This window comes from Salmo trutta, chromosome 25, assembly GCF_901001165.1.
Source record: "Salmo trutta chromosome 25, fSalTru1.1, whole genome shotgun sequence".
NCBI classification, from domain to species: domain Eukaryota; kingdom Metazoa; phylum Chordata; class Actinopteri; order Salmoniformes; family Salmonidae; genus Salmo; species Salmo trutta.
The window spans coordinates 33467110-33491750 of NC_042981.1; the positions used below are offsets into that span (position 1 = coordinate 33467110).

The 24641-nt window shown below is 46.2% G+C and overlaps 1 protein-coding gene across 2 annotated transcripts in view; it reads left to right on the plus strand.

Annotated features, from left to right (window-relative positions):
• LOC115162462 (connector enhancer of kinase suppressor of ras 3) overlaps positions 1-24641 on the plus strand; it is a 78639-nt gene that overhangs the window by 25685 nt on the left and 28313 nt on the right. For both annotated transcript variants that reach the window (XM_029713779.1, XM_029713778.1), the window contains exons 2-5: positions 2615-2778; positions 15012-15214; positions 15948-16035; positions 23268-23309. In XM_029713779.1, coding sequence (XP_029569639.1) covers positions 2615-2778; positions 15012-15214; positions 15948-16035; positions 23268-23309 — 497 coding nt within the window. The remainder of the gene's footprint in view (positions 1-2614; positions 2779-15011; positions 15215-15947; positions 16036-23267; positions 23310-24641) is intronic.

The window sequence follows — 24641 nt, forward strand, 5'->3', positions numbered from 1 at the left end:
TGCATGTGGCAAGAGTACGGGCCAGAGAGATCATGGTATTGTCCCTTAAGACTCTGGGAGCAAATGTAGCCTGTGGTTCCTATGGGATAAATGCACTACGACTTGTATACCTATTGGGATAATGCAGTCTGACTGGGGGTATCCATGTTTCCCACTCTCTCCCCAGCGGGATCCTCTCAATTAGTCCCATCGAGGGGACGAGTCCTTGCCCCCCCCCCCCCCCCCCCCCACACACACACACACAGGCTGTTTTGAAGTGGCAGCTTTTGTTCAAACTCTCCGAATTAGACCGCCAGGCTAGTCAGGTTGGACCCTACCATGATCTGACCCAGAATTCCAAAGTCAGGGCAGTGCTCTGGGAGAGGGATTTGGGGAGGTGTTTGGAAAATGAGAAAAAAACACTTAAACGAATGAAGCAATTTATATAGGTATTGAGGGTGGAAGGGAAATTCTCTTTTGGGAAGATGTTTTGTTGGTCTACCCAAAGATTTGTAATAAGCCCTTAGGGTGTTCAGGAGAAGTTAATCTCAGAGTTGATTAATTATGGGAAGGAAAACTGCCACAGTCAGAGCAGGCCTAGTAGCCCAAACTTAGTTTACCTTCCCCTCTCCCCTTAACTCATCCGTAGAGAGATTCCGCAGAAGGATGGCATCGTTCCACAGGAAATGCCTTCTTAACACGCCGAGGGTAATGCAGGAAGGAGAAACCTTAGCCCTGTGTTTCCACTCTCTTGTTTCTCTTTAATCCCATTACCAGCAGCTGGCCCAGTCAGAGGCTGAGGCTGTGTTTGTGTTGGGCTGCGTTCAGTCCCCCTCCGCCTCACAGCGCTTACTGGGTCTCTCTCATACCCTCCTCCACTGGGCCTTTTGAAGTGAGCTCCCTCTGTGCTGCCAAAACTCACTCCATCTTAGGGATTAAGCCCAAATTGCATAAAGTCTGCCCTGGGAATTCTCAAGCCAGGAATGTGAAAAATGTTTAGACAGTAAGTGAACTTGACTGGTTGCATTATGGGTTATAGTTGAGCAGTTTGATGTATTTTGTTGATTTCACTGAGATTTCTCTGCAGAAGCCTTGCAGACTTTTTAGCGTTTTGAGGTTTTATAAGAGGTCGTTAAAAAGGAACTTCAATGTAAAAAGCACAGTTAATGGACTGTTAGATTCTTCTGCAGATTTGTAGTATTTTGTGAAAGACTTGGCTGTTCCATGTTGGTGGGTTTGAATGTAGGCCCATGTGAATGTAATTGTTTCTGTGTGTGTGAGAGAGAGAAGGGGACAGTCACAGAAACGTATGCTACTCTTACTGCAATCCAGTAGACATATGATTGGTACAGCAGTCTCTGTGGTGTGTCCTGGGAGCTCCTGGCTCTCTGCTCTGCAGGCCAGACGAATTAACAGTCTGCTCTGGTATCTGCAACTGGATATCCTGCAGCACTAAGCCATTCACCACGCTGACACACACACACACACGTTGCCGCAGCAACAGCACACCACACACACACATTGAATGCCACACAGGTGTGAAAATGAGGTACCATTTATAAAGAAGGCTCCTTACCACAGAACATACCCCCATCTGCATACACATAATGCTCAACATAGTGTATTCATATATATGGAGTGTCGTTAATATGGCTGCAGTTTAGACTGGAAAGAATGTACGAAACCAAAGCTCTTCCCTTGAATATTTGTCAATGAAGAAATGGATGGGTTTTGGATGGCCATACTCACAGCGTGTGTGTGTGTGTGTGTGTGTGTGTGTGTGTGTGTGTGTGTGTGTGTGTGTGTGTGTGCATCTGTCAGGATCAGGGGGGTTGTGCAGCTGACGGGCCATTCAGAGGGCCAGGGCTCAGGGCCATAGCTCTGCAGCTGCCCCCTCTCTGTGCCCTCATTGATGGACTAGATGGTGTTTACTCCCCACCCCCCAAATGGTTTATTGTGAACAAGAAGCATTTGTGTTTGGCTCTCTCAGGATAGTTTTTTTTGCAGTTGTCTTGTCGAAAGCACTGCATGTTACCCACAGACTTCTGCTAATGGGGCTATAAAATATAAAAATTGCATTGGACCAATTCATCCAGCTTAGCCCTTAGTAGGTGTGAGTGTAATGTAGAACACATTGCCTTTCCTTGAGTGGGCAGAGTGGCTGCTATTGTGATAGTTAACTCATCCAACAGTGTGGGGGTTTAAAAAACAGCTAAGAGACATCCCCCAACTGTAATCGGACAAAGAGCCGCCCATTGTTCAACTGTCCCAAAAGACTTAGGAGTGGTTTAACCGCTCTTCTGTTTATGGTGTGTTTATCTTGGGGCTAGATCTGATGCACCTGTTTCTCTCTCTGCTATTGGTCCGCCCGTATGTCGTCAGGTGTCGGGTCCGTTATTAGAACTGGGCTTGTGTCAAAACAGGTGGAGACCGACTTCCACGGATCCTGTTGCGTCTTTTAGGAGATTCATGTGCTGCGTCTCTACTGTGGGTAGGCCTCTGTATCACTATTAGAGGCCTGCATAAAAAAACACAGCTTTTACTGTTTCATGTTATCACATAAAGGTATTTCTTATCGGTGCTCTTTGTCTCAAGGTACTGACACTCGTTTCTCTCCTTCCCCCTCTGTGTCCAGGCTTGGATGACAGCCTGCAGCAGTATGTGCCTAACTTTGAGCGGGAGAAGATCAGCGGGGAGCAGCTGCTGAAGATCTCCCATCAGGACCTGGAGGAGCTGGGTGTGGCCCGCATCGGACACCAGGAGCTGGTGCTGGAGGCCGTCGACCTGCTCTGTGCTCTGGTACGTACACGGTGCTCACATCTCGACCCCCCCCCCCCCCCCCCCCCCGCAGGTCAATAATAGCATGACAGCTCATGAAAGCCCTTGTGTGAAAAAGGGATGATGGGACCAGGAGCTTGCTGGTTGTTCAGTGAGAATCTCTGGAGATGGAGCTGTCATCGGCCCTGCTGTCCCCTCTTTCGCTCTCTCGGTGCCAGTGTGTGTGTGTTTGAAATAGGCCCAGATTGTAGTTGGCAACCAGTGGTGCAGAATCTCTTGTTTCCCACACAACTCAGTAGGGTGTAGAACACTGCTCCAGGACATTAGAGTAGGAAAAGCTGTATTTCAGTCCAGATGGAGGGAAACCAGGCTTTTTAATCAGGCTCTATAGGCTCCAGGTCTGGTGGTTAGATTTGAGCTGGTGATTAGTAGTGGTCAGATGGGGAATCACATCACTTAGACATCACAGGACATGAAGGGGATGAAGAGAAGAAAGGGGTTATTGTGCTCTTTCTTTAGCTATATCTGTTTCTGTCACACACACACACACACACACACACACACACACACACACACACACACACACAGAGAGAGAGGGGTGAAATGTCAGGTCAGCTGTTGCATTCCCAGTGCACTCCTGGCCTCAGCCTTGTCTCTCACCCCAGTGGCTCATGGGAATGCTGATACGGCCTTCTAGCCTGGCGTCCGGCCATCCATCAAAAGAGCTGCCAGGAGAAGAGTTATGGTCAACACCACTGTCTTAAAGCTCAGAGGGAGAGAGAAAGAGAGAGGGAGAGGTGCTCCTAAAACATTCACCAAGATCAGTTTGAAACAGAACCAGGTTTTCAACCAGATGGGATTGATTTGGGTTTTTATCGTTTCCTGTGTCAGCCCAGATTGCGGTCTTAAGTTTTGATCAGTGTCAGCGTTTATTTTTGTGAAATCCTTGTGCCCCTTTAAAATGGCTCGCACTACTGATTTTTCCTCTATCAAGTTCCTTAAAGGAGCATTTCCATTCAGATTTTATCCTGCAATGCTCCCTGATCTTGTATTTATTCTACTTTAAGAAAACTTTAAGCAGTAGACCAACAGGTCACTTTACCCAAACAGATCTAATTTAGCTGGCACTGCTAAATACCCACCACCTAAATGCCAGAGGAGCCTGGTGTTGTCTGGTTAGACATGAGTGGTGTTCGTGCCCATGTCATCTGATCCTGGTTAGTTTGCTTCTGATGTTTAAGGTTGAGATTCAGATGTGGAGAGCGACACACATATTAACCCCAGCATGATAGCTGCCAGTCTAAGCACCCTGAGTCTATGTCCAGCTGTGGGATCCTGGGATTGTCCGAGGTTGGAGACGGACCTCTGAAGCCTGTTGTTCCTTGATTAATCATCTCTAGGGAATATTCATTGGGAAGTATTGTTGGATAGTGTCTGAGCATCCCTCTCTGGAGCAGAGATAAGACCCTAGGCGGTTACTGTGATCATTGGGAATGGACACATGGAAATGCTTTTTACTGGGGTAGAAGGTAATGCTTATGCTATGATGAATCTGTGTCATACCGTACATCCTTCAGTCCAGCCAGTGTTGGGGAAGCTACTCTGAAAATGTAGTTTTCCAAGCTACCAATTACTTCACATTGGAAGAAGTTAGGCTACACTAAAGCTACCCTTAAGAAAAATATAGCTTACTTAACTGAAGTTACTTAGAAAAAGTACTTAGTTACATTTATATCTAAATCTGAAATGTCATAAACTACAAATTGCAAGAACAGATCACTCTGGAGTCAGATGTTAACAGAATATGTAATTTAGCCTATTAAACATAACAAGTGAGAATTGGGCACGTAGTGTTTGACGTGAGAATTGGGCCGGTCTGATGCTGAAAAATAAAGGACACTCTTGCCTACTTCACCCATATTTTATTTTTGCTAAAAAAGTGGTGTAGTTCCAATAGTCAGCTACACCACAACATGGCAACACTACCAATATTTGAATATAGTTCAACCACCACCAAGCTACTGCAAAATGTAATTACATTTGAACTAAATGTAGTTCACTAATCCCCAACACTGAGTCCAGTATCCCTTACTCTATGCTCAGGGTAATTGTGCCCAGATTTCTGCTCACCCCCAGAGTCAGCGATTTAGTGAGGCCTCTTTGTTTTCTCTTGATGAGCTTCATAAATTTAACCCGTATTCCCTCGTGTCTCCCCAGCATGTGTTTGTTATGGTTAACAAATCTTCCCCCAGTCCAGAGCCTTTGTTATTTCTCAAAATAACTTGAGTCTGTTAGGAGAGGATGACTATGTTATGTCATTCAGACAGAGGATCAGAGAGGATGTTTAGTCGTACTCGTTTCCCCCACTAGTGACCCTGGGTTTGGAATGCCGGGCCAGCAGTGGCATGGAAACGCTCCTTGCACCCCTGATTGAGGAACCCTGGGTAAACAAGCTGGTCGTGCTGGTCTGCTGTGGCTCCTCTTATTAACAGGGGCCTCTGTCTCACCGGCCCCGCGGGAGGAAGACACACCCTCGTTTCAATTAACTTTAACTGGGGAGAGGTCACGGTTTATGAGTGGAACAACCAGCTGTCAAACACCAGACCCCTCTCGCTGTGGGGTCAAACAGTTCATCTCTTCTCTTTGTGGTCACACAGCAGTCCTTTCACAGTAGACAGGATATCCCCTGTACTGGTCATGGAGCCACATGGTAGATGGTCATGAGATGGTCTGAACCTTCTCTGCTGTTGAATGCTTTTAGAAGCATGTTCTTACATCAGAGTTGTGTATCTGTTCATCGTCTTGTAAATGAGTAGAACCTTTCCCTCAGCAGAATGTTAGACTGGCTGACTTAATGTAGCCCTTCGGAACCACTCAGATTACAGCTCACACCAGACAGAAGTCATCTGAGCAAACTGGTCTCTGGAGACAGAGGAAGAACATTAATTATTCAAACTGGGACTCTCAGAAACATAATGACTTCTGCAGAGATCCATCTTGAAACCCAACACCTCTGTTTTTCCTTTGGAACCCCAGCGGCCTGCTCATAGGAGAAGAGCCCCCCCCTATTGTCTCCCAGAGCCATGGAATATATATTAAAGGCGCAGTGGCTAAGTAGTGCGGTGGAAACTGCTGTGTGGTGTTTTACTGTCCACTGTGGACCTGTCCCTTCGAGGAGCGTACCAGACTCTCTCTTCAGGAGCAGGAAACAGATGTGGCCCCCACCTGGCTGATTGACGGGGGTGGGGGAATGCCCATCTTGGGCCGTGTTCCTGCCGTGTTCCTCTGGTGGTGTCAGGTGATGCGTACCGTTGGGCCCCTGCGGTGAGGGGCAGGAAGAACCTGTTGTGTTGGGCCTCCTCATGTCTCCTGTGAACACTTCTCCATGTCTGTCAGGATACAGGGCCTATCTGGAGGCCCGAGCAGATCCTATTCACAACAGTCACTTCTCTGCTTTCTCGACGCTAGCTAAGCAGTGCCCATAATAAGACGGATTAAAATGGAGTGAATTGGATTTGATACGCACATTATTCACCTGGTCACTGTTTCTATTAGTTGCTACAGCTATGTGAAGGGGAGGTATTGAACTTCTGCATAGCAGTCCGAGCTGGTTGTTTCTGTGTGTGATTGGCCCGCTAATGACAAAGCCAGAGGTGCTGTTTAATCGTAACTCACTCTCTACAGCTTAGTGTCAAAGTCTCACTATTTTTGTTTTGGTTCAACACAGTTGCGGTGTGTCTTCATGATCCGTGTGGGCTTTTGGAGATATTTAGATGCATCTTTTCTCCATTTCTTCTCCTGGTATAAATCTGCCTAAAGTTCATGAAGTTTCCATAATGACCTAAGGCTCTGCGTGTCTCAGTGGACCTCTGAAAGAGCAATTTGGATACTGAGATGTGGTAAATTTTGACGTGTTATGAGTTTGCACATATGGCTGTTTTTCCTAGCCACTGTGCTTCTACATCTGAATTGCTTGTAGTTTGGTGTTTTGGCTGGGTTTCTGTATAGCACTTTGACATCTGCTGATGTAAAAAAAATACATTTGATTGATTGCTACCTCAGCCCCATGCAGCTCGATAGGGACGACTCTAGGATGAGGTAAGTAATATGTAATCTGTTCCTGAGTAAATGCTCCTGATATAAAACGGCAGCTGAGTGGAGTTAGCTGCTGATCATTTGCAGGTTTCCTCAGTGTGGAGCTGGCCGAGCGAGTGCAGGCTATTTTCTGCTCTTTAGCGTATTTAGCCATTACCGTGCCAGTCAGGCTGAGGCTGGCGTGGATGCAGCACCCTGTGAGCCATCTTACTTTTCTTTTTTTGGGGGGGGGGGGGGGGGGGGGGACTTGGCCAGACTAAAATGTAGAAGTGTTTTTAATGCAGCGCTACACTAAACAGAACAAGCAGCTGACTGAAGTCATGATGAATGTAGCCGCTGTGATGTTTGATAAGAGCATTGCAGTCTGAACACAACTAGAGTCTGCGTTAAGTTAAGGGCTGTATTACCAAACTGCACACAGGGCACGTGACCCCCCCCCAAGGCGCCCCCTTCCCCTCGGATATACGGCTCCCTCGGGAACAGACCCTGACCTCAGTGATCTGCGTGAAGAGGTGGAGAAAGAAAGGCATGAGGGCTTCCTTCTGAGGAGTAGGCGGCGATCGAATAAACCCCCACTCCCCGCTCGCAAACATGCTATCTTTGGACAATAAAATGGATGAGTTATTGGGAAGATTAAACTACCAACGGGACATTAAAAACTGTAACATTGAATGCTTCACGGAGTCGTGGCTGAACGACGACAATATCAACATACAGCTGGCTGGTTATACGATGTACCGGCAGGATAGAACAGCGGCGTCTGATAAGACAAGGGGCGGCGGTCTATGTATTTTTGTAAACAACAGCTGGTGCACGATATCTAAGGAAGTCTCGAGCCATTGCTCTCCTGCGGTAGAGTTTCTCATGATAGCTGCAGACCACATTGCCTACCGAGAGAGTTTATCTATATTCTTTGTAGCTGTTTACATACCACCACAGTCAGAGGCTGGCACCAAGATAGCATTGAATGAGCTGTATTCTGCCATAAGCAAACAAGAAAACGCTCACCCAGAGGCAGCGCTCCTAGTAGCCGGAGACTTTAATGCAGGGAAACTTAAATCAGTTTTACACAATTTCTATCAACATGTTAAATGTGCAACCAGAGGGAAAATAACTCTGGACCACCTATACTCCGCACACAGAGATGCATACAAAGCTCTCCCTCGCCCTCCATTTGGCAAATCTGACCATAATTCTATCCTCCTGATTCCTGCTTACAAGCAAAAATTAAAGCAGGAAGCACCAGTGACTAGATCAATAAAAAAGTGGTCAGATGAAGCAGATGCTAAACTACAGGACTGTTTTGCTAGCACAGACTGGAAAATGTTCCAGGATTCCTCCAATGGCATTGAGGAGTACACCACATCTGTCGTTGGCTTCAATGACAATAAGTGCATCAATGACGTCGTCCCCACAGGGGGTACGTACATACCCCAAATAGAAACCGTAGATTACAGGCAGCATCCGCACTGAGCTAAAGGCTAGAGCTGCCGCTTTCAAGGAGTGGGACTCTAACCCGGAAGGTTGTAAGAAATCCCTCTATGCCCTCTGACGAACCATCAAACAGGCAAAGCATCAATACAGGACTAAGATCGAGTCTTACTACACCGTCTCTGGCGCTTGTCGGATGTGGCAGGGCCTGCAAACCATTAGACTACAAAGGGAAGCACAACCGAGAGCTGCCCAGTGACACGAGCCTACCGGATGAGCTAAACTGCTTCTATACTCGCTTCAAGGCAAATAACACTGAAACATGCATGAGAGCACCAGCTGTACCGGAAGACTGTGTGATCACGCTCTCCGCAGCTGATGTGAGTAAGACCTTTAGACAGGTCAACATTCACAAGGCCGCAGTGCCAGACGGATTACCAGGACGTGTACTGAAAGCATGCGCTGACCAACTAGCAAGTGTCTTCACTGACATTTTCAACCTCTCCCTGTCCGAGTCTGTAATACCAGCATGTTTTAAGCAGACCACCATAGTGCCTGTGCCCAAGAACACGAAGGTAACCTGCCTAAATGACTACCGACCCGTAGCACTCACGTCTGTAGCAATGAAGTGCTTTGAAAGGCTGGCTCACATCAACACCATCATCCCAGAAACCCTAGACCCACTCTAATTTGCATACCGCCCCAACAGATCCACAGATGATGCAGTCTCTATTGCACTCCACACTGCCCTTTCCCACCTAGCCAAAACGAACACCTATGTGAGAGTGCTATTAATTGACTACAGCTCAGCGTTCAACACCATAGTGCACTCAAAGCTCATCAATAAACTAAGGACCCTGGGACTGAACACCTCCCTCCGCAACTAAATGCATGCTTTTCAACCGTTCACTGCCCTCACCCGCCCGACTAGCATCACTACTCTGGACGGTTCTGACTTAGAATATGTGGACAACTACAAATACCTAGGTGTCTGGCTAGACTGTAAACTCTCGTTCCAGACTCATATTAAACATCTCCAATCCAAAATTAAATCTAGAATCGGCTTTCTATTCCGCAACAAAGCTTCCTTCACTCACGTCGCCAAACATACCCTAGTAAAACTGACTATCCTACCGATGTCATTGTAAATGACATCGGTAGGATAGCGATGTCATTGTAGGATAGCGATGTCATTTGGCGATGTCATTTACAAAATAGCCTCCATCACTCAGACTGCATCCAGTTTGCTGAGTAATCACAGTGCCATCCGTTTTGTCACCAAAGCCCCATATACCACCCACCACTGCGACCTGTATGCTCTAATCAAATCAAATGTATTTATATAGCCCTTCTTACATCAGCTGATATCTCAAAGTGCTGTACAGAAACCCAAACAGCAAGCAATGCAGGTGTAGAAGCACGGTGGCTAGGAAAAACTCCCTAGAAAGGCCAAAACCTAGGAAGAAACCTAGAGAGGAACCAGGCTATGAGGGGTGGCCAGTCCTCTTCTGGCTGTGCCGGGTGGAGATTATAACAGCACATGGCCTAGGTGTTCAAATGTTCATAAATGACCAGCATTGTCAAATAATAATAATCATAGTAGTTGTTGAGGGTGCAACAAGTCAGTAACACAAGAGTAAGTGTCAGTTGGCTTTTTCATAGCCGATCTTTGAGAGTATCTCTACCGCTCCTGCTGTCTCTAGAGAGTTGATAACAGCAGGTCTGGGACAGGTAGCACGTCAGGTGAATAGGTCAGGGTTCCAGCAGGTCTGGGACAGCAGGACTGGGACAGGTAGCACGTCCGGTAAACAGGTCAGGGTTCCATAGCTGCAGGCAGAACAGTTGGAACTGGAGCAGCAGCACGGCCAGGTGAACTGGGGACAGCAAAGAGTCATCAAGCCAGGTAGTCCCTGAGGCATGGTCCTAGGAGAGAGAGAGAGGAGAGAGAGAGAGAGAGAGAGAGAGAGAGAGAGAGAGAGAATAGAGAGAAGAGAGAGGAGAGAGAGAGAGAGAGAGAGAGAGAGAGAGAGAGAGAGAGAGAGAGAGAGAGAGAGAGAGAGAGAGAGAGAGAGAGGAGAGAGAGAGGAGAGAGAGAGAGAGAAGAGAGGAGAGATAGAAGAGAGGAGAGAGAGGAGAGAAGAGAGAGAGAGAGAGAGAGAGAGAGAGATAAGACAACGAGAGAGAGGAGAGAGAGAGAGAGAGAGAGAGAGAGAGAGAGAGAGAGAGAGAATTTGCACAGGACACCGGAAAAGACAAGAGAAATACTCCAGATGTGACAGACTGACCCTAGCCCCCCGACACATAAATACTGGAGGCTGAGACAGGAGGGGTCAGGAGACACTGTGGCCCCATCCGATGAAACCCCCGGACAGGGCCAAACAGGTAGGATATAACCCCACCCACTTTGCCAAAGCACAGCCTCCACACCACTGGAGGGATATCTCCAACCACCAACATACCATCCCGGGACAAGGCCGAGTATAGCCCACAAAGATCTCCACCACGGCACAGCCCAAGGGGGGGCGCCAACCCAGACAGGAAGACCACGTCAGTGACTCAACCCACTCAAGTGACACACCCCTCCCAGGGACGGCATGGAAGAACACCAGTAAGCCAGTGACTCAGCCCCCGTAATAGGGGTAGAGGCAGAGAATCCCAGTGGAAAGAGGGGAAACCGGCCAGGCAGAGACAGCAAGGGCAGTTCGTTGCTCCAGCCTTTCCGTTCCCCTTCACACCCCTGGGCCAGACTACACTTAATCATAGGACCTACTGAAGAGATGTGTCTTCAGTAAAGACTTAAAGGTTGAGACTGAGTCTGCGTCTCTCACATGGGTAGGCAGACCATTCCATAAAAATGGAGCTCTATAGGAGAAAGCCCTGCCTCCAGCTGTTTGCTTAGAAATTCTAGGAACAATTAGGAGGCCCGCGTCTTGTGACCGTAGCGTACGTGTAGGTATGTACGGCAGGACCAAATTGGAAAGATAGGTAGGAGCAAGCCCATGTAATGCTTTGTAGGTTAGCAGTAAAACCTTGAAATCAGCCCTTGCCTTAACAGGAAGCCAGTGTAGGGAGGCTAGTACTGGAGTAATATGATCACATTTTTGGGTTCTAGTCAGGATTGTAGCAGCCGTATTTAGCACTAACTGAAGTTTATTTAGTGCTTTATCCGGGTAGCCGGAAAGTAGAGCATTGCAGTAGTCCAACCTAGAAGTAACAAAATGTGTCATTTTTGGACAGAAAGTTTCTGATTTTTGCAATGTTACGTAGATGGAAAAAAGCTGTCCTTGAAACAGTCTTGATATGTTCTTCAAAAGAGAGATCAGGGTCCAGAGTAACGCCGAGGTCCTTCACAGTTTTATTTGAGACGACTGTACAACCATCCAGATTAATTGTCAGATTCAACAGAAGATCTCTTTGTTTCTTGGGACCTAGAACAAGCATCTCTGTTTTGTCCGAGTTTAAGAGTAGAAAGTTTGCAGCCATCCACTTCCTTATGTCTGAGATACAGGCTTCTAGTGAGGGCAATTTTGGGGCTTCACCATGTTTCATTGAAATGCACAGCTGTGTGTCATCCGCATAGCAGTGAAATGTAACATTATGTTTTCGAATAATCGGCTGGCCCTCGCTACATATTTTTCACCAGACCCACTGGCTCCAGGTCATTTATAAGTCTTTGCTAGGTAAAGCTCCACCTTATCTCAGCTCACTGGTCACGATAACAACACCCACCCGTAGAACACGCTCCAGCAGGTATATCTCACTGGCCATCCCCAAAGCCAACACTTCCTTTGGCCGCCTTTCCTTCCAGTTCTCTGCTGCCAGTGACTGGAACGAATTGCAAAAATCGCTGAAGCTGGAGACTTATATTTCCCTCACTAACTTTAAACATCAGCTATCCAAGCAGCTAACCGATCGCTGCAGCTGTACATAGCCCATCCGTAAATAGCCCATCCAATCCAATCTACATCTAATCTATCTCATCCCCATATTGTTTGTATTTACTTTTCTGCTCTTTTACACACCAGTATTTCTACTTGCACATCTATCACTCCAGTATTAATTTGCAAAATTGTAATTACTTGCTACTAGGGCCTATTTATTGCCTTACCTCCTCATGCCATTTGCACACACTGTATATAGACTTTCTTTTTTTCTATTGTGTTATTGACTGTACGCTTGTTTATTCCATGTGTAACTCTGTGTTGTTGTTTGTGTCTCACTGCTTTGCTTTATCTTGGCCAGGTCGCAGTTGTAAATGAGAACTTGTTCTCAACTGGCCTACCTGGTTAAATAAAGGTGAAATAAAATACAAATAAAAAACAGGATCCTGGACTTGGGGCGGTAAGGGTAGGTAACAACACATCCGCCACGCTGATCCTTAACACAGGGGCCCCTCAAGGGTGCGTGCTCAGCCCCCTCCTGTACTCCCTGTTCACTCATGACTGCACGGCCAGGCACGACTCCAACACCATCATTACATTTGCTGATGACACAACAGTGGTAGGCATGATCACCGACAACAACGAGACAGCCTATAGGGAGGAGGTCAGAGACTTAGCTGTGTGGTGCCAGGATAACAACCTCTCCCTCAACGTGAATAAGACAAAGGAGATGATTGTGGACTACAGGAAAAAGAGGACAGAGCACGGCTCCATTCTCATCAACGGGGCTGCAGTGGAGCAGGTTGAGAGCTTCAAGTTCCTTGGTGTCCACATCACCAACAAACTAACATGGTCCAAGCACACCATGACAGTCGTGAATCGGGCACGACAAAACCTATTCCCCCTCAGGAGACTGAAAAGATTTGGCGTGGGTTCTCAGATCCTCAAAAGGTTCTACAGCTGCACCATCGAGAGCATCCTGACTTGTTGCATCACTGCCTGGTATGGCAACTGCTCGGCGTCCGACCGCAAGGCACTACAGAGGGTAGTGAGAACTGCCCAGTCCATCACTTGGGCCAAGCTTCCTGCCATCCAGGACCTCTATACCAAGCGGTGTCAGAGGAAGGCCCTGAAAATTGTCAAAGACTCCAGCCACCCTAGTCATAGACTATTCTCTCTGCTACCGCACGGCAAGCGGTACCGGAGTGCCAAGTCTAGGTCCAAGAGGCTTCTTAACAGCTTCTACCCCCAAGCCATAAGACTCCTGAACATCTAGTCAAATGGCTACCCATTTAAACAGTATACCTGATGTTGGCACAAGATGGAGGGAAAGTTGGAGCATAACTAACAAATGAGTTAATGAAAATGTATGCTTAATCCAGTATAAACTAATGTATTGTACAACAGACAAAATTCACAAATTCTTCAGCACAATGGCAGAGTCATGGCTTAAGTGTAAAACTAATTAATAACTCGATAATCCATGCTTTCTGGGAAGGCTATAAAGTCCGGAAGTTGTGGGCGTAGCTAGAAAGTTGGCTGTCAGAAGTATTACAATGTAAATGTCCTTTCAATCCATCTGTCTGCATATTTCAAGACACGGCATATGGGGGTGTAGTGAGTTTCCCAATGGGCTGGACAATTCTCTTATCACTCATCTTGAAAAATCTTGGAAGTCAATCAATCCGCCATCATTGACATAATGGAAAAATATAATGTTTTATTATTGAAACAGCATGGGTGACTGAAGAAAAACTAATTGGGACAATTTAATGCAGGCACTAGGGATGGGGGTGTAAGCATGCGGGTCTGGCAGATGAGATGTAGTCATTGTTTCTCTCTGTAAGTTGTTGTTCGTTTGTATAAATTGGTATCTGGAGTGTAAAAAATGTCATTAAAATAAAAAGATACATGATTTTTTTATTATTGGGGTGGATTCTTGTTTGGTTTGTTGTTTGAACTCTCGCTAAGACTGTCGTTACGGCCACATGAGGGCAGGTACAGGGCATAACATTGCCTCAAATAAGGGATTTCTTTGGCCAATAGGACCCATTATATCAGCTTGGTATTTTCAGGGTCGTTAACTCTGAAAGAGAAAATCTCTTTCTACACAGTTGAAGTGAAAACTAGGTTGGGTGTGTCTGTCAATCATTTGCCCAGTCACTTTTCCTGGAGCAGGTCAGGGTTGTAAGGGCGCTATGAATGAACAGTATATAGATCTGGGGCCGGGCTTACGCTTCTGCCCTCACGCTTTCTGCCTTCACTTACGCTTCTGCCCTCTGATGCACCTTTCCTTGCTGTTAAGAGTCTGATCACAGCAGCAGTAGGCCTAGACTACAATACAGTACACTACACGTTGTCTGTCTGCTGCTCGTGAACCCTGAAGCCTCTTCCTTTTGACCGTGTGAAGGGTCTGTAAATTAGTGGATTGTGCAAGGCGGAAATAGCCTGGCTCAGGAACGCAAACTTTGCCTGCTATATGGGAATCAGGTGTGGGAATCTGGGGTGACGCCTCCTTCCTGAGGGTTGAGCCAGAGATGGACATGAAGAATGCAGGGGAATTTCACCCCGGAGGTGCCGAGAGAGACCTGGCCTCTTTTAAATCATGTGTGTCAGAGCATTACAATTAATAACCCACATTTACTCTGCAGGAAACAACATGTTTGTCTGTGAAATGAAATCCAGAGCCGGGAAAAACTGTTCCGACCAAGAATGTGGCTGCTATGACGATTTGATTGATTGACATTAGCTGTGATCACTTTATCATACTGTACACTTTCTTCTATGACTAACACTAAAACAATAACCTCTCAAACTCAACTCTTCTCTCCTTTCTTCCCCTCTCAGAACTACGGAGTGGAGACCGACAACCTAAAGGGTCTGGTGGTGAGGATGAGAGCGGCCACCAACGGCCTGCACATGTCCACGTCAGACCACAGGAAGAGCCCGACGTACGACGGCAGCACTTCCCGGAAACCTCCCAATAACTTCCTCACCTCTGTAGTGGAGCTCATCGGAGCCGCCAAGAGCCTCCTGGCCTGGCTGGACAGGTAAGACCTAACCTCCATGGTAACGATAGTCCTAGCTACATAAAATCTGCTCTATATATTCTAGCCCACGGACTGCCATTGGGGTTAGCTGTAACGCTAGTGTTTCCTACGCATAGGCGTCATTGAGCTCACTGATCCCCTAGTGACTCGAATATGCTGCTACGCTACACATTACAGGCATTGGTTTTCCTCGGCCTCTACAGACTAACAGAAACGCAGCTCTTCTCTCTCAGGAGAGTTTCCAGAAAGGGTTTGAGGACATATGAGTGAAATTGAATACAAGTCTGGTGGTTTCCTCTACCGCTGTCTAGTCATTGTCCAGAGAATACCCAGATGAGATTTCAGAATCAATCTAGCCATACAGCACTGCTCATGTATGATGCAGATTATTTTCATAGCATTTCTTTTCAAGATCACTCTGTCATTTAACTTAACCAAAAGCAGTATTTTCTGAAAGTAGTAGTAGTCATGTTAACATGTTGACCTTATTTAATTTTTTTTTCTGAGGTTTGTTTCCAGATCCAAAATGTATATAATGTGATTAAAGGTTCACCAGTACTGTTATTTTCCTATGAACTGCATCCTAGAGGTGGCTCTATGTCACTCTGTTGTCCCACTGTCAGATTTACCCCCTTATCAAGCTCTCCTGACAACTACTGTATCTCAGTGCTTCAGGGACATGACCTGAGGATGTCATGCCAAAATGGCCTTTCAATATTCTCTCTCGTTGCAGTACGCCCCTGACTGGGATCAGTGACTTCACCACCACCAAGAATAAGATCATTCAGCTGTGTCTGGACCTCACCACCACAGTTCAACAGGTCTGCACGCTCTCTCGCCCTTTCCCTCACTCGCGCACACACACACACAGCAGTGCACGTGTAGCTCTACCCTGAAAAACCACCTCTTACCTCTTTCCACTCAGGGCAGACTAGCCTGTAGGCATACACATGTAGGATTAAGTAAAGGAGCAGGGGGTTATGGGAACTGGGGAGAGTGGGGGCCAGTAGCCTGTCTGAACACAGTACAGGTTAGCTAATGAGGAGACTCCCAACCGTGGTGGTGTTTAACGGCAGTCTGCGTTTTACAGTTTCATAAAAACCTCTGGTGCTCTTTAAAAAGCATCTGCCAACATTCCGCAGGCTGCATTATTCCCCTGGCCATGGGGTTCCAGTCCCCCCCCCCCCCCCAGCCATGTGGTTCCAGTTCCCCCCAGCGGGAGAGCATACTATCTGTGTGTACATCCTGTGGAGGATTAATGCACGGTGGGTTGAGGTAGTGGTACGGTGCTCTCCTTCACTGCCACATATTAGATGTTTACCTCCCTTTAAAAAGTAGCAAATCAGAAAACATCCTTCTAGGTTAAATGTGTTTGATTTGGCCACAGGCTTTCAGATTGCTAAGGGTCTATTTATATCAGATTTATAGAATGAATATTTCCAGGTTGTTTTCCAAACTTGTTATGTATGTAGGTAGGTAGGTAGGTAGGTAGGTAGGTAGGTAGGTAGGTAGGTAGGTAGGTAGGTAGGTAGGTAGGTAGGTAGGCTGGCTGGCTGGCTGGCACTGAAAGAAAACGAAAGGGGTTAGTTAAAGACCCAACAGAGTAGCACAGTGCTGAGCTTCTTTTTGACAGTTTCTTTCCCCAGGGTATCCCAACAATTGATAAACAGGCGTTTACATTTTATACACATAGTGAAAATAGCTGTTGAGACTGCAGGTGCCGCTTTTGAAGGGTTATTGCGTCGAGTAATTTCCATTCCCAGAGTGCCGATTGCCTCACCGATGTCTGGGATTTCAGCAGCCCGGTGATTTACTGTTTTGGGTCTCACCCTGGGTGTGGAGGAGGAGGAGAGGGGGAACTGAGGGGAGACATTTCCCACGGAGGCGTTTGAAGTGAAGGGTTTTTGTTGCAGCTTTGCTGTGCTGTACTGTAGGAGACCCCTTGGCCTCCATGGCCCTCAGCTGTGTGAGAGGCCCAGGTGGATATCTCTACAGTTCACCCAGGGGCTACATTATCCTGTCACAGACACATGCAGGAAGTTACCTCCAATGCATGGACCAGTGTATCTCACATAGGCTTTAGACACTCTTGAACTCTCCCAAACGCGCTGTGGGGGAGTATCACTGTGATTTTTATGGTGTGGGCGGGCTTCATGAGGTGACATGGCCTTTTCATGAACCTCCACCAAGAACAGGGCTTTTAGGATGGACAATTTATGTCCTGCTGGCTGAATGAACCCTATGTATACACGCACAATAGAGCACCGCAATAAAACAGAGAACATGCAGCCATCTCATCTGACCCGTGAGGCGAGAGCTTGCTCTGTCTTCCTGCATGACGGAGGTCGGGTCAAACACTAAGTGATGATGTGGAGAGATATTGTGGGAGGAAAGGGAAGTCTGGAGGGCAGGTCTGAGTCCTCATGGTGTTTTGATATCATGTTCTGTAAGATCCTGTACAACAGTCCAGTCTGGTCAGCTGTATGAATGGCTCCATGTTGGAATGTTGTACCAGCAGTCTTCTCTTTTTGCCACTTCATCTCTCGGCTGGACAAATCTCTGGTTACAGATCAAAGGCTGCAGGGCCGTCTGGGGAGTCATCTGATCCTAGTCTGCTGTGGGAGGACAACCAGGGCGTGAGGAGGCTGAGGACTCGCTGCTATACCCATAGAACGTTTCTTCAGTCTTTCCCTCTGGTCTTGGTTTCAATCTGGCATATGTATGAAGACTGCTTCAGTTCTGTGTTTGATGCAGATACGAGATGATTTTGTGTTCCACAGATCTTCCAAGGGATTATGTAAAAAAACACAGATCTGAAAGATTATGTCCAAGAATATTACCTTCATATTATGCAATAATTTTCTGCTTTTGATATAAAACAGTCTGCATGTGATTCAGTTTGGCACAGTTTACACAAATCAAATCCGTGGCATATTATGATACTGTTTAGTCAATGTTTTTGACCTCAAACCCACTAAATTTGTCTTTTTAGCATATTCGTATTGACGTGTAGAATGCATTTCAACTTGATGTAGTCATCCAAATCTAGACCTATTTATGGCAAAAATATGTACTGGTTTGTGATGGAAGTCATGCCAAATTCTTTCCAAAACCATCACACGTCCTTGGCCGCGTTAGAAAGTAATTGAGGGGGAAGCATTGTGTTTTGGTACCAAAACTGAAACCTATGTTGGTATTTTATGCTTATTAGTTTTTCCTCCATGTTTGTTCTGGCAGTTTGTCACTAGTTAAAGGAAAATATAGTTTTTATACAGTACCAGTCAAAGTTTGGACACATCTACTCATTCCAGGGTTTTTCTTTATTTGTACTATTTTCTACATTGTAGAATAACAGTGAAGACCTCAAAACTATGAAATAACACATATGGAATCATGTAGTAACCAAAAAAGTGTTTAACAAATCAAAATATATTTTATATTTGAGATTCTTCAAAGTAGCCACCCTTTGCTTTGATGACAGCTTTGTACAGTCTTGGCATTCTTTCAACCAGCTTCACCTGGAATACTTTTCCAACAGTATGGATGGAGTTCCCACATATGCTGAGCACTTGTTGGCTGCTCTTCCTTCACTCTGCAGTCCAACTCCTCTTAAACCATCTCAACTGGATTGAGATCGGGTGATTGTGGAGGCCAGGTCATCTGATGCAGCACTTACTCTCCTTCTTCATCAAATAGCCCTTACACAGCCTGGAGGTGTGTTGGGTCATTGTCCTGTTGAAAAACAAACTACGCACAAACCAGATGGGATGGTGTATCGCTGCAGAATGCTGTGGTAGCCATGCTGGTTAATTGTGCCTTGAATTCTAAATAAATCACTGACAGTATCACCAGCAAAGCACCCCCACACCATCACACCACCTCCTCTATGCTTCACAGTGGGAACCACACATGCGGAGATCATCTGTTCACCTTGTCTGCGTCTCACAAAGACACGCCGGTTTGGAACCAAAAATCTCAAATTTGGACTCATCAGACCAAAGGACAAATTTCCACTGCTCGTGTTTCTTGGCCCGAGCAAGTCTCTTCTTATTATTGGTGTCCTTTAGTAGTGGTTTCTTTGTAGCAATTCGACCATGAAGGCAGTCTCCTGTTGATGTTGAGATGGGTCTGTTACTTGAACTCAGTGAAGCATTTATTTGGGCTGCAATTTCTGAGGCTGGTAACTCTCTAATGAACTTATCCTCTGCAGCAGAGGCGGTCCTCATGAGAGCCAGTTTCTTCATAGCGCTTGATGGTTTTAGCGTTATTAAAGTTATTGAAATGTTCCAGATTGACTGACCTTCATGTCTTAAAGTTATGATGGACTGTCGTTTCTCTTTGCTTATTTGAGCTGTTCTTGCCATAATATGAACTTGGTCTTTTACCAAATAAGGCTATCTTCTGTATACCAACCCTTCCTTGTCACAACACAACTGAGTGGCTCAAATGCATTAAGAAGGAAAAAAAAATCCACAAGTTAACTTTTAACAAGACACACCTGTTAATTGAAATGCATTCCAGGTGACTACCTCATGAAGTTGGTTGAGAGAATGCCAAGAGTGTGCAAGGCTGTTACCAAGGCAAAGGGTGACTAACAATTTTTTGGTTACAACATGATTCCATGTGTTATTTCATAGTTTTGATGTCTTCACTATTATTCTACAATGTAGAAAATAGTAAAAATAAAGAAAACCCTTGAATGAGTAGATGTGTCCAAACTTTTGACTGTTACTGTATGTGCATCAGTATCCCAAAAGAAAACACTCAGCTCAGTGCATATCATAAGACGATTCTAGAGAGAAAGACTGCTGGAAAAACTCTTGGCGCTAAAGGACAAACCAGTGCTCTTCTATCGTCAGCCTTCATGGTTTTCACAGATAGGCTAGCAAATCTTGTCCATTCAAATACAACAATGGTCTGACAAGCCAAGTGTATTTGCCAACAGATACTCCTCCCCCTTGGGCCATAGGAATGTGCAAGGTAGGGGAATATGGAAATTATCGGTCGTCCCCCATACGTTGTCTGCACAAAGGATTTATGAAGAACAGCAGAGCTGTATTTATGGACAATATATGTCCACACACACACACTAACCTTACTGCTAGCTTACAAATCCTGGCTCCTCAAGTTCTTGTTTGACATTGAGCAACATAATGGCAGTGACGCCTCAATACAATACAAGATACTGACCTTTCTGACTCCATCATTTCCTAACTCCGCTATGGCAGAGACATTTCACATGTGAGTTTAAGGAAGGCTTCCTTTTGGGACATACCCTGCGTAGAGGCCATACCACAGCCGGGGGGGGGGGGTCACAGCAGTGGCTAAGCAACAGTGGCCCCCTCTGACCAGCCATAACCAGGGGTCCTTTCAGCACCGGACCACAGGCCCCAAGTCCTCCAGCTGTCTTAGGAGGCTGTTACTTCAGCTGTGAGCCCAGGCAGGCCCAGCTGCAGTCTGGGAAGGGATGGGGGACCCTGGGAGAGGGCCAGGGCCGAGGGGCTTCTGTCTGTGGATGACACAGCAGTTACTATAGGATATTCCCAACTTCTCCACCCCCCCTGGAAGTCACACAGCAGCTACTGTTTCTTTCTTGTAATTGCAGGAGACTCGCCTATCTATCAAATACGCAGGAACCCAGTGCTAAACAGTGTTTTGTTTACTGAAGTCTCCAAAGAAAAATTCCCCCTAAAACAGTGTGGGATGAGAGTGGGTTGTTGGTCACCTTGACGTTAGAGGATATGGTTCTTACAATGTACCAAGTTGTGTCTTCTAGATGTAAGGTTTCTTTATTTACACTGAAACCCCACTACATGTTCTGCAATTATATTGGCCCCAAGTTTATATAGAGATGTAATTTGACTCAGAAAGCTGTTTTATTTTAGGCCTTGTCCATCTCCCACAGTCCGATACACTACATGACCAAAAGTATGTGGACACCTGCTCATCGAACATCTCATTCCAAAAACATGGGTATTAATATGGAGTTGGTCCCCCCTTTGCTACTGTAACAGCCTCCATCCACTCTTCTGCGAAGACTTTCCTCTAGATGTTGGAATATTGCTGCTGGGATTTGTTTCCATTCAGCCACTAGTATTAGTGAGGTCAGGCACTGATGTTGGGCAATTAGGCCTAGATCGCAATTGACATTCCAATTCATCCCAAAGGTGTTCGATGGGGTTGAGGTCAGGGCTCTGTGCATGCCAGTCAAGTTCTTTCACACCGATCTCGACAAACCATTTCTGTATGGACCTCGCTTTGTGTACGGGGGCAATGTCATGCTTAAACAGGAAAGGGCTTTCCCCAAACTGTTGCCACAAAGTTGGAAGCACAGAATCGTCTAGAAATGCCATTGTATGCTGTAGCATTAAGATTTCCCTTCACTGGAACTAAGGGGCCTAGCCCAAACCATGAAAAACAGCCCCAGACCATTATTCCTCCTCCCCCAAACTTTACAGTTGGCACTATGCATTGGGGCATGTAGCGTTCTCCTGGCATCCGCCGAGCACAGATTCGTCCGTCGGACTGCCAGATGGTGAAGAGTGATTCATCACTCCAGAGAAAGTGTTTCAACTGCTCCAGAGTCAAATGGCGGCGAGCTTTACAACACTCCAGCTGACACTTGACATTGCGTATGGTGATCTTAGGCTTGTGTGCGGCTGCTCGGTCATGGAAACCCATTTCATGAAGCTCCCGACGAACAGTTATTGTGCTGACGTTGCTTCCAGAGGCAGTTTGGAACTCGGTAGTGAGTGTTGCAACGTGTTCTGTCTCCTAGAGATGAATGTACTTTGGTGCAAAAAATGCAAATCAATCCCAGAACAACAGCAAAGGACCTTGTGAAGATGCTGGAGGAAACTGGTACAAAAGTATCTATATCCACAGTAAAACAAGTCCTATATCGACACAACCTGAAAGGCCGCTCAGCAAGGAAGAAGCCACTGCTCCAAAACCGCCATAAAAAAAGCCAGACTACGGTTTGCAGCTGCACATGGGAACAAAGATCGTACTTTTTGTAGAAATGTCCTCTGGTCTGATTAAATAAAAATAGAACTGTTTGGCCATAATGACCATCATTATGTTTAGAGGAAAAAGGGGGAGGCTTGCAAGCCCGAAGAACACCATCCCAACCGTGATGCACGAGGGTGGCAGCATCATGTTGTGGGGGTGCTTTGCTGCAGGAGGGACTAGTGCACGTCACAAAATAGATGGCATCATGAAGTTTACATACACTTAGGTTGGAGTCATTAAAACTTGTTTTTCAACCACTCCACAAATTTCTTATTAACACTTCACAAAATAGATGGCATCATGAGGTAGGGAAATTATATGGACATATTGAAGCAACATCTCAAGACATCAGTCAGGAAGTTAAAGCTTGGTCGCAAATGGGTCTACCAAATGGACAATGACCCCAAGCATACTTCCAATGTTGTGGCAAAATGGCTTAAGGACAACAAAGTCAAGGTATTGGAGTGGCCATCACAAAGCCCTGACCTCAATCCTCTAGATAATTTGTGGGCAGAACTGAAAAAGCGTGTGCAAGCAAGGAGGCCTACAAACCTGACTTAGTTACACCAGCTCTGTCAGGAGGAATGGGCCAAAATTCACCCAACTTATTGTGGGAAGCTTGTGGAAGGCTACCCAAAACGTTTTGACCCTCGTTCAACAATTTAAAGGCAATGCTACCAAATACTAATTGAGTGTATGTAAACTTCTGTGATGAAAGAAATAAAAGCTTAAATAAATCATTCTCTCTAATATTACATTTCACATTCTTAAAATAAAGTGGTGATCCTAACTGACCTAAGACAGGGAATTTGTCCTAGGATTAAATGTCAGGAATTGTGAAAAACTGAGTTTAAATGTATTTGACTAAGGTGTATGTAAACTTCCGACTTAAACTGTATATAGTGTATATCTGGATATTTGATCACATCATATTTACCTATCCCCTATTCCTTGTTTTTATTTACTATCTTTGCTGTGAAAGAACCTCTTCCTGTGTTTTGACGTAGAGCAGCATAGCTAACATGTCTCTCCTCCTCCACAGGACTGCACTGTTTACGAGATGGAGGAAAAGATCCTGGAAGTTGTAAGTATATCTCCCCTCTTTGTTGTTTCCACATTCCCACTTTCTATAGTAGCGCTCCGGGAAAGTCTGTTTGAACCTTTGGGGAGACGTAGCTCTATAATCCGTTACATGGAGATTAGTTGACATGCTTACAGGGCAGTCTCCCTCAGCGTTAATAGTGTCGGCAGGGGCTATGGCACTTTGGTAAAAGAGGTGTCTAAAATGCGCCCTGCCCATCAATCAGTTTCCTGTCCCTGACACTCTCCAGACTGAGATGACACTGGACTTAGTTAGTCTTGTCCCATCGCTGCAACTCCCCTATAGACTCGAGAAAGGCGGCGATCGAGAGCCATGCGCCCTCCGAAACACGACCCTGCCAAGCCGCACTGCTTCTTGACACACCGCTTGCTTAACCCGGAAGCCAGCCGCACCAATGTGTTGGATGAAACATGGTCCAGCTGGCGAGGGAAGTCGGTTTGCAGGTGCCCATCCCACCACAAGGAGTCGCTAGAGCGCGATGGGATAAGGAAATCCCATCCGGCCAAACCCTCCCCTAACCCAGACGACGCTTGTCCAATTGTGCGTCTCCTCATGGGACTCTCGACCACCGCCAGCTGTGACACAGCCTGGGATCGAACCCAGGTCTGTAGTGATGCCTCAAGCATTGCGATGCAGTGCCTTAGACCGCTGCACCACTCGGGAGGCCCCCCTCTGACACCCTTGATGAACTCTGCTGCAGACACACAAAATAGCTAGACTTCTCTCTACACTGTTTAGAGTCTTCTCCATGCCGAACTTGTTGTTCAATGAACTGTCCCGGAAAAACTCTTCTAGTTACAGCCTGGTCCCAATCAATGGTGAAAAGTAGCATTTCAGTGATTTCTTGTTTCTTTACAAATTCCTGTCAGGTGATCTGGTTATAGACTTGTGTAGTCAACTGAAAATTCAATTAGAGCTAAAATAAGTTTGATTTAACTTTTGACTGTCCATATCTGTATGTAGGCACAACTGTTGTTGTGAGTGTTCAGACATGATGCTTGTTACTCGCCTGGGAAGAAAAAGCTCTTTCTTCTCTGAGCGTCACTAAAATGCCCCCACTAATGATGACAAAGTGGTGAGATTGTCCATAATGACCTAGAAGGGGGGGTTGGATGACATTAATGACCCTCACCCCCCCTCCTCTCTCCCTCACCCTTCTTCCCTGGGGAGGGTGATAATTTCCCCAGTGACTTGCTGCTAAGGGACAGGGCCTCTCGTCACCAGACCGCTGGCCGCCAGTCCACCCCTCTAACACTGACTGAATGCAGACAGCCAAAGAAATAACACCTCTTTGGTGACAGGCGGTAGCTACAT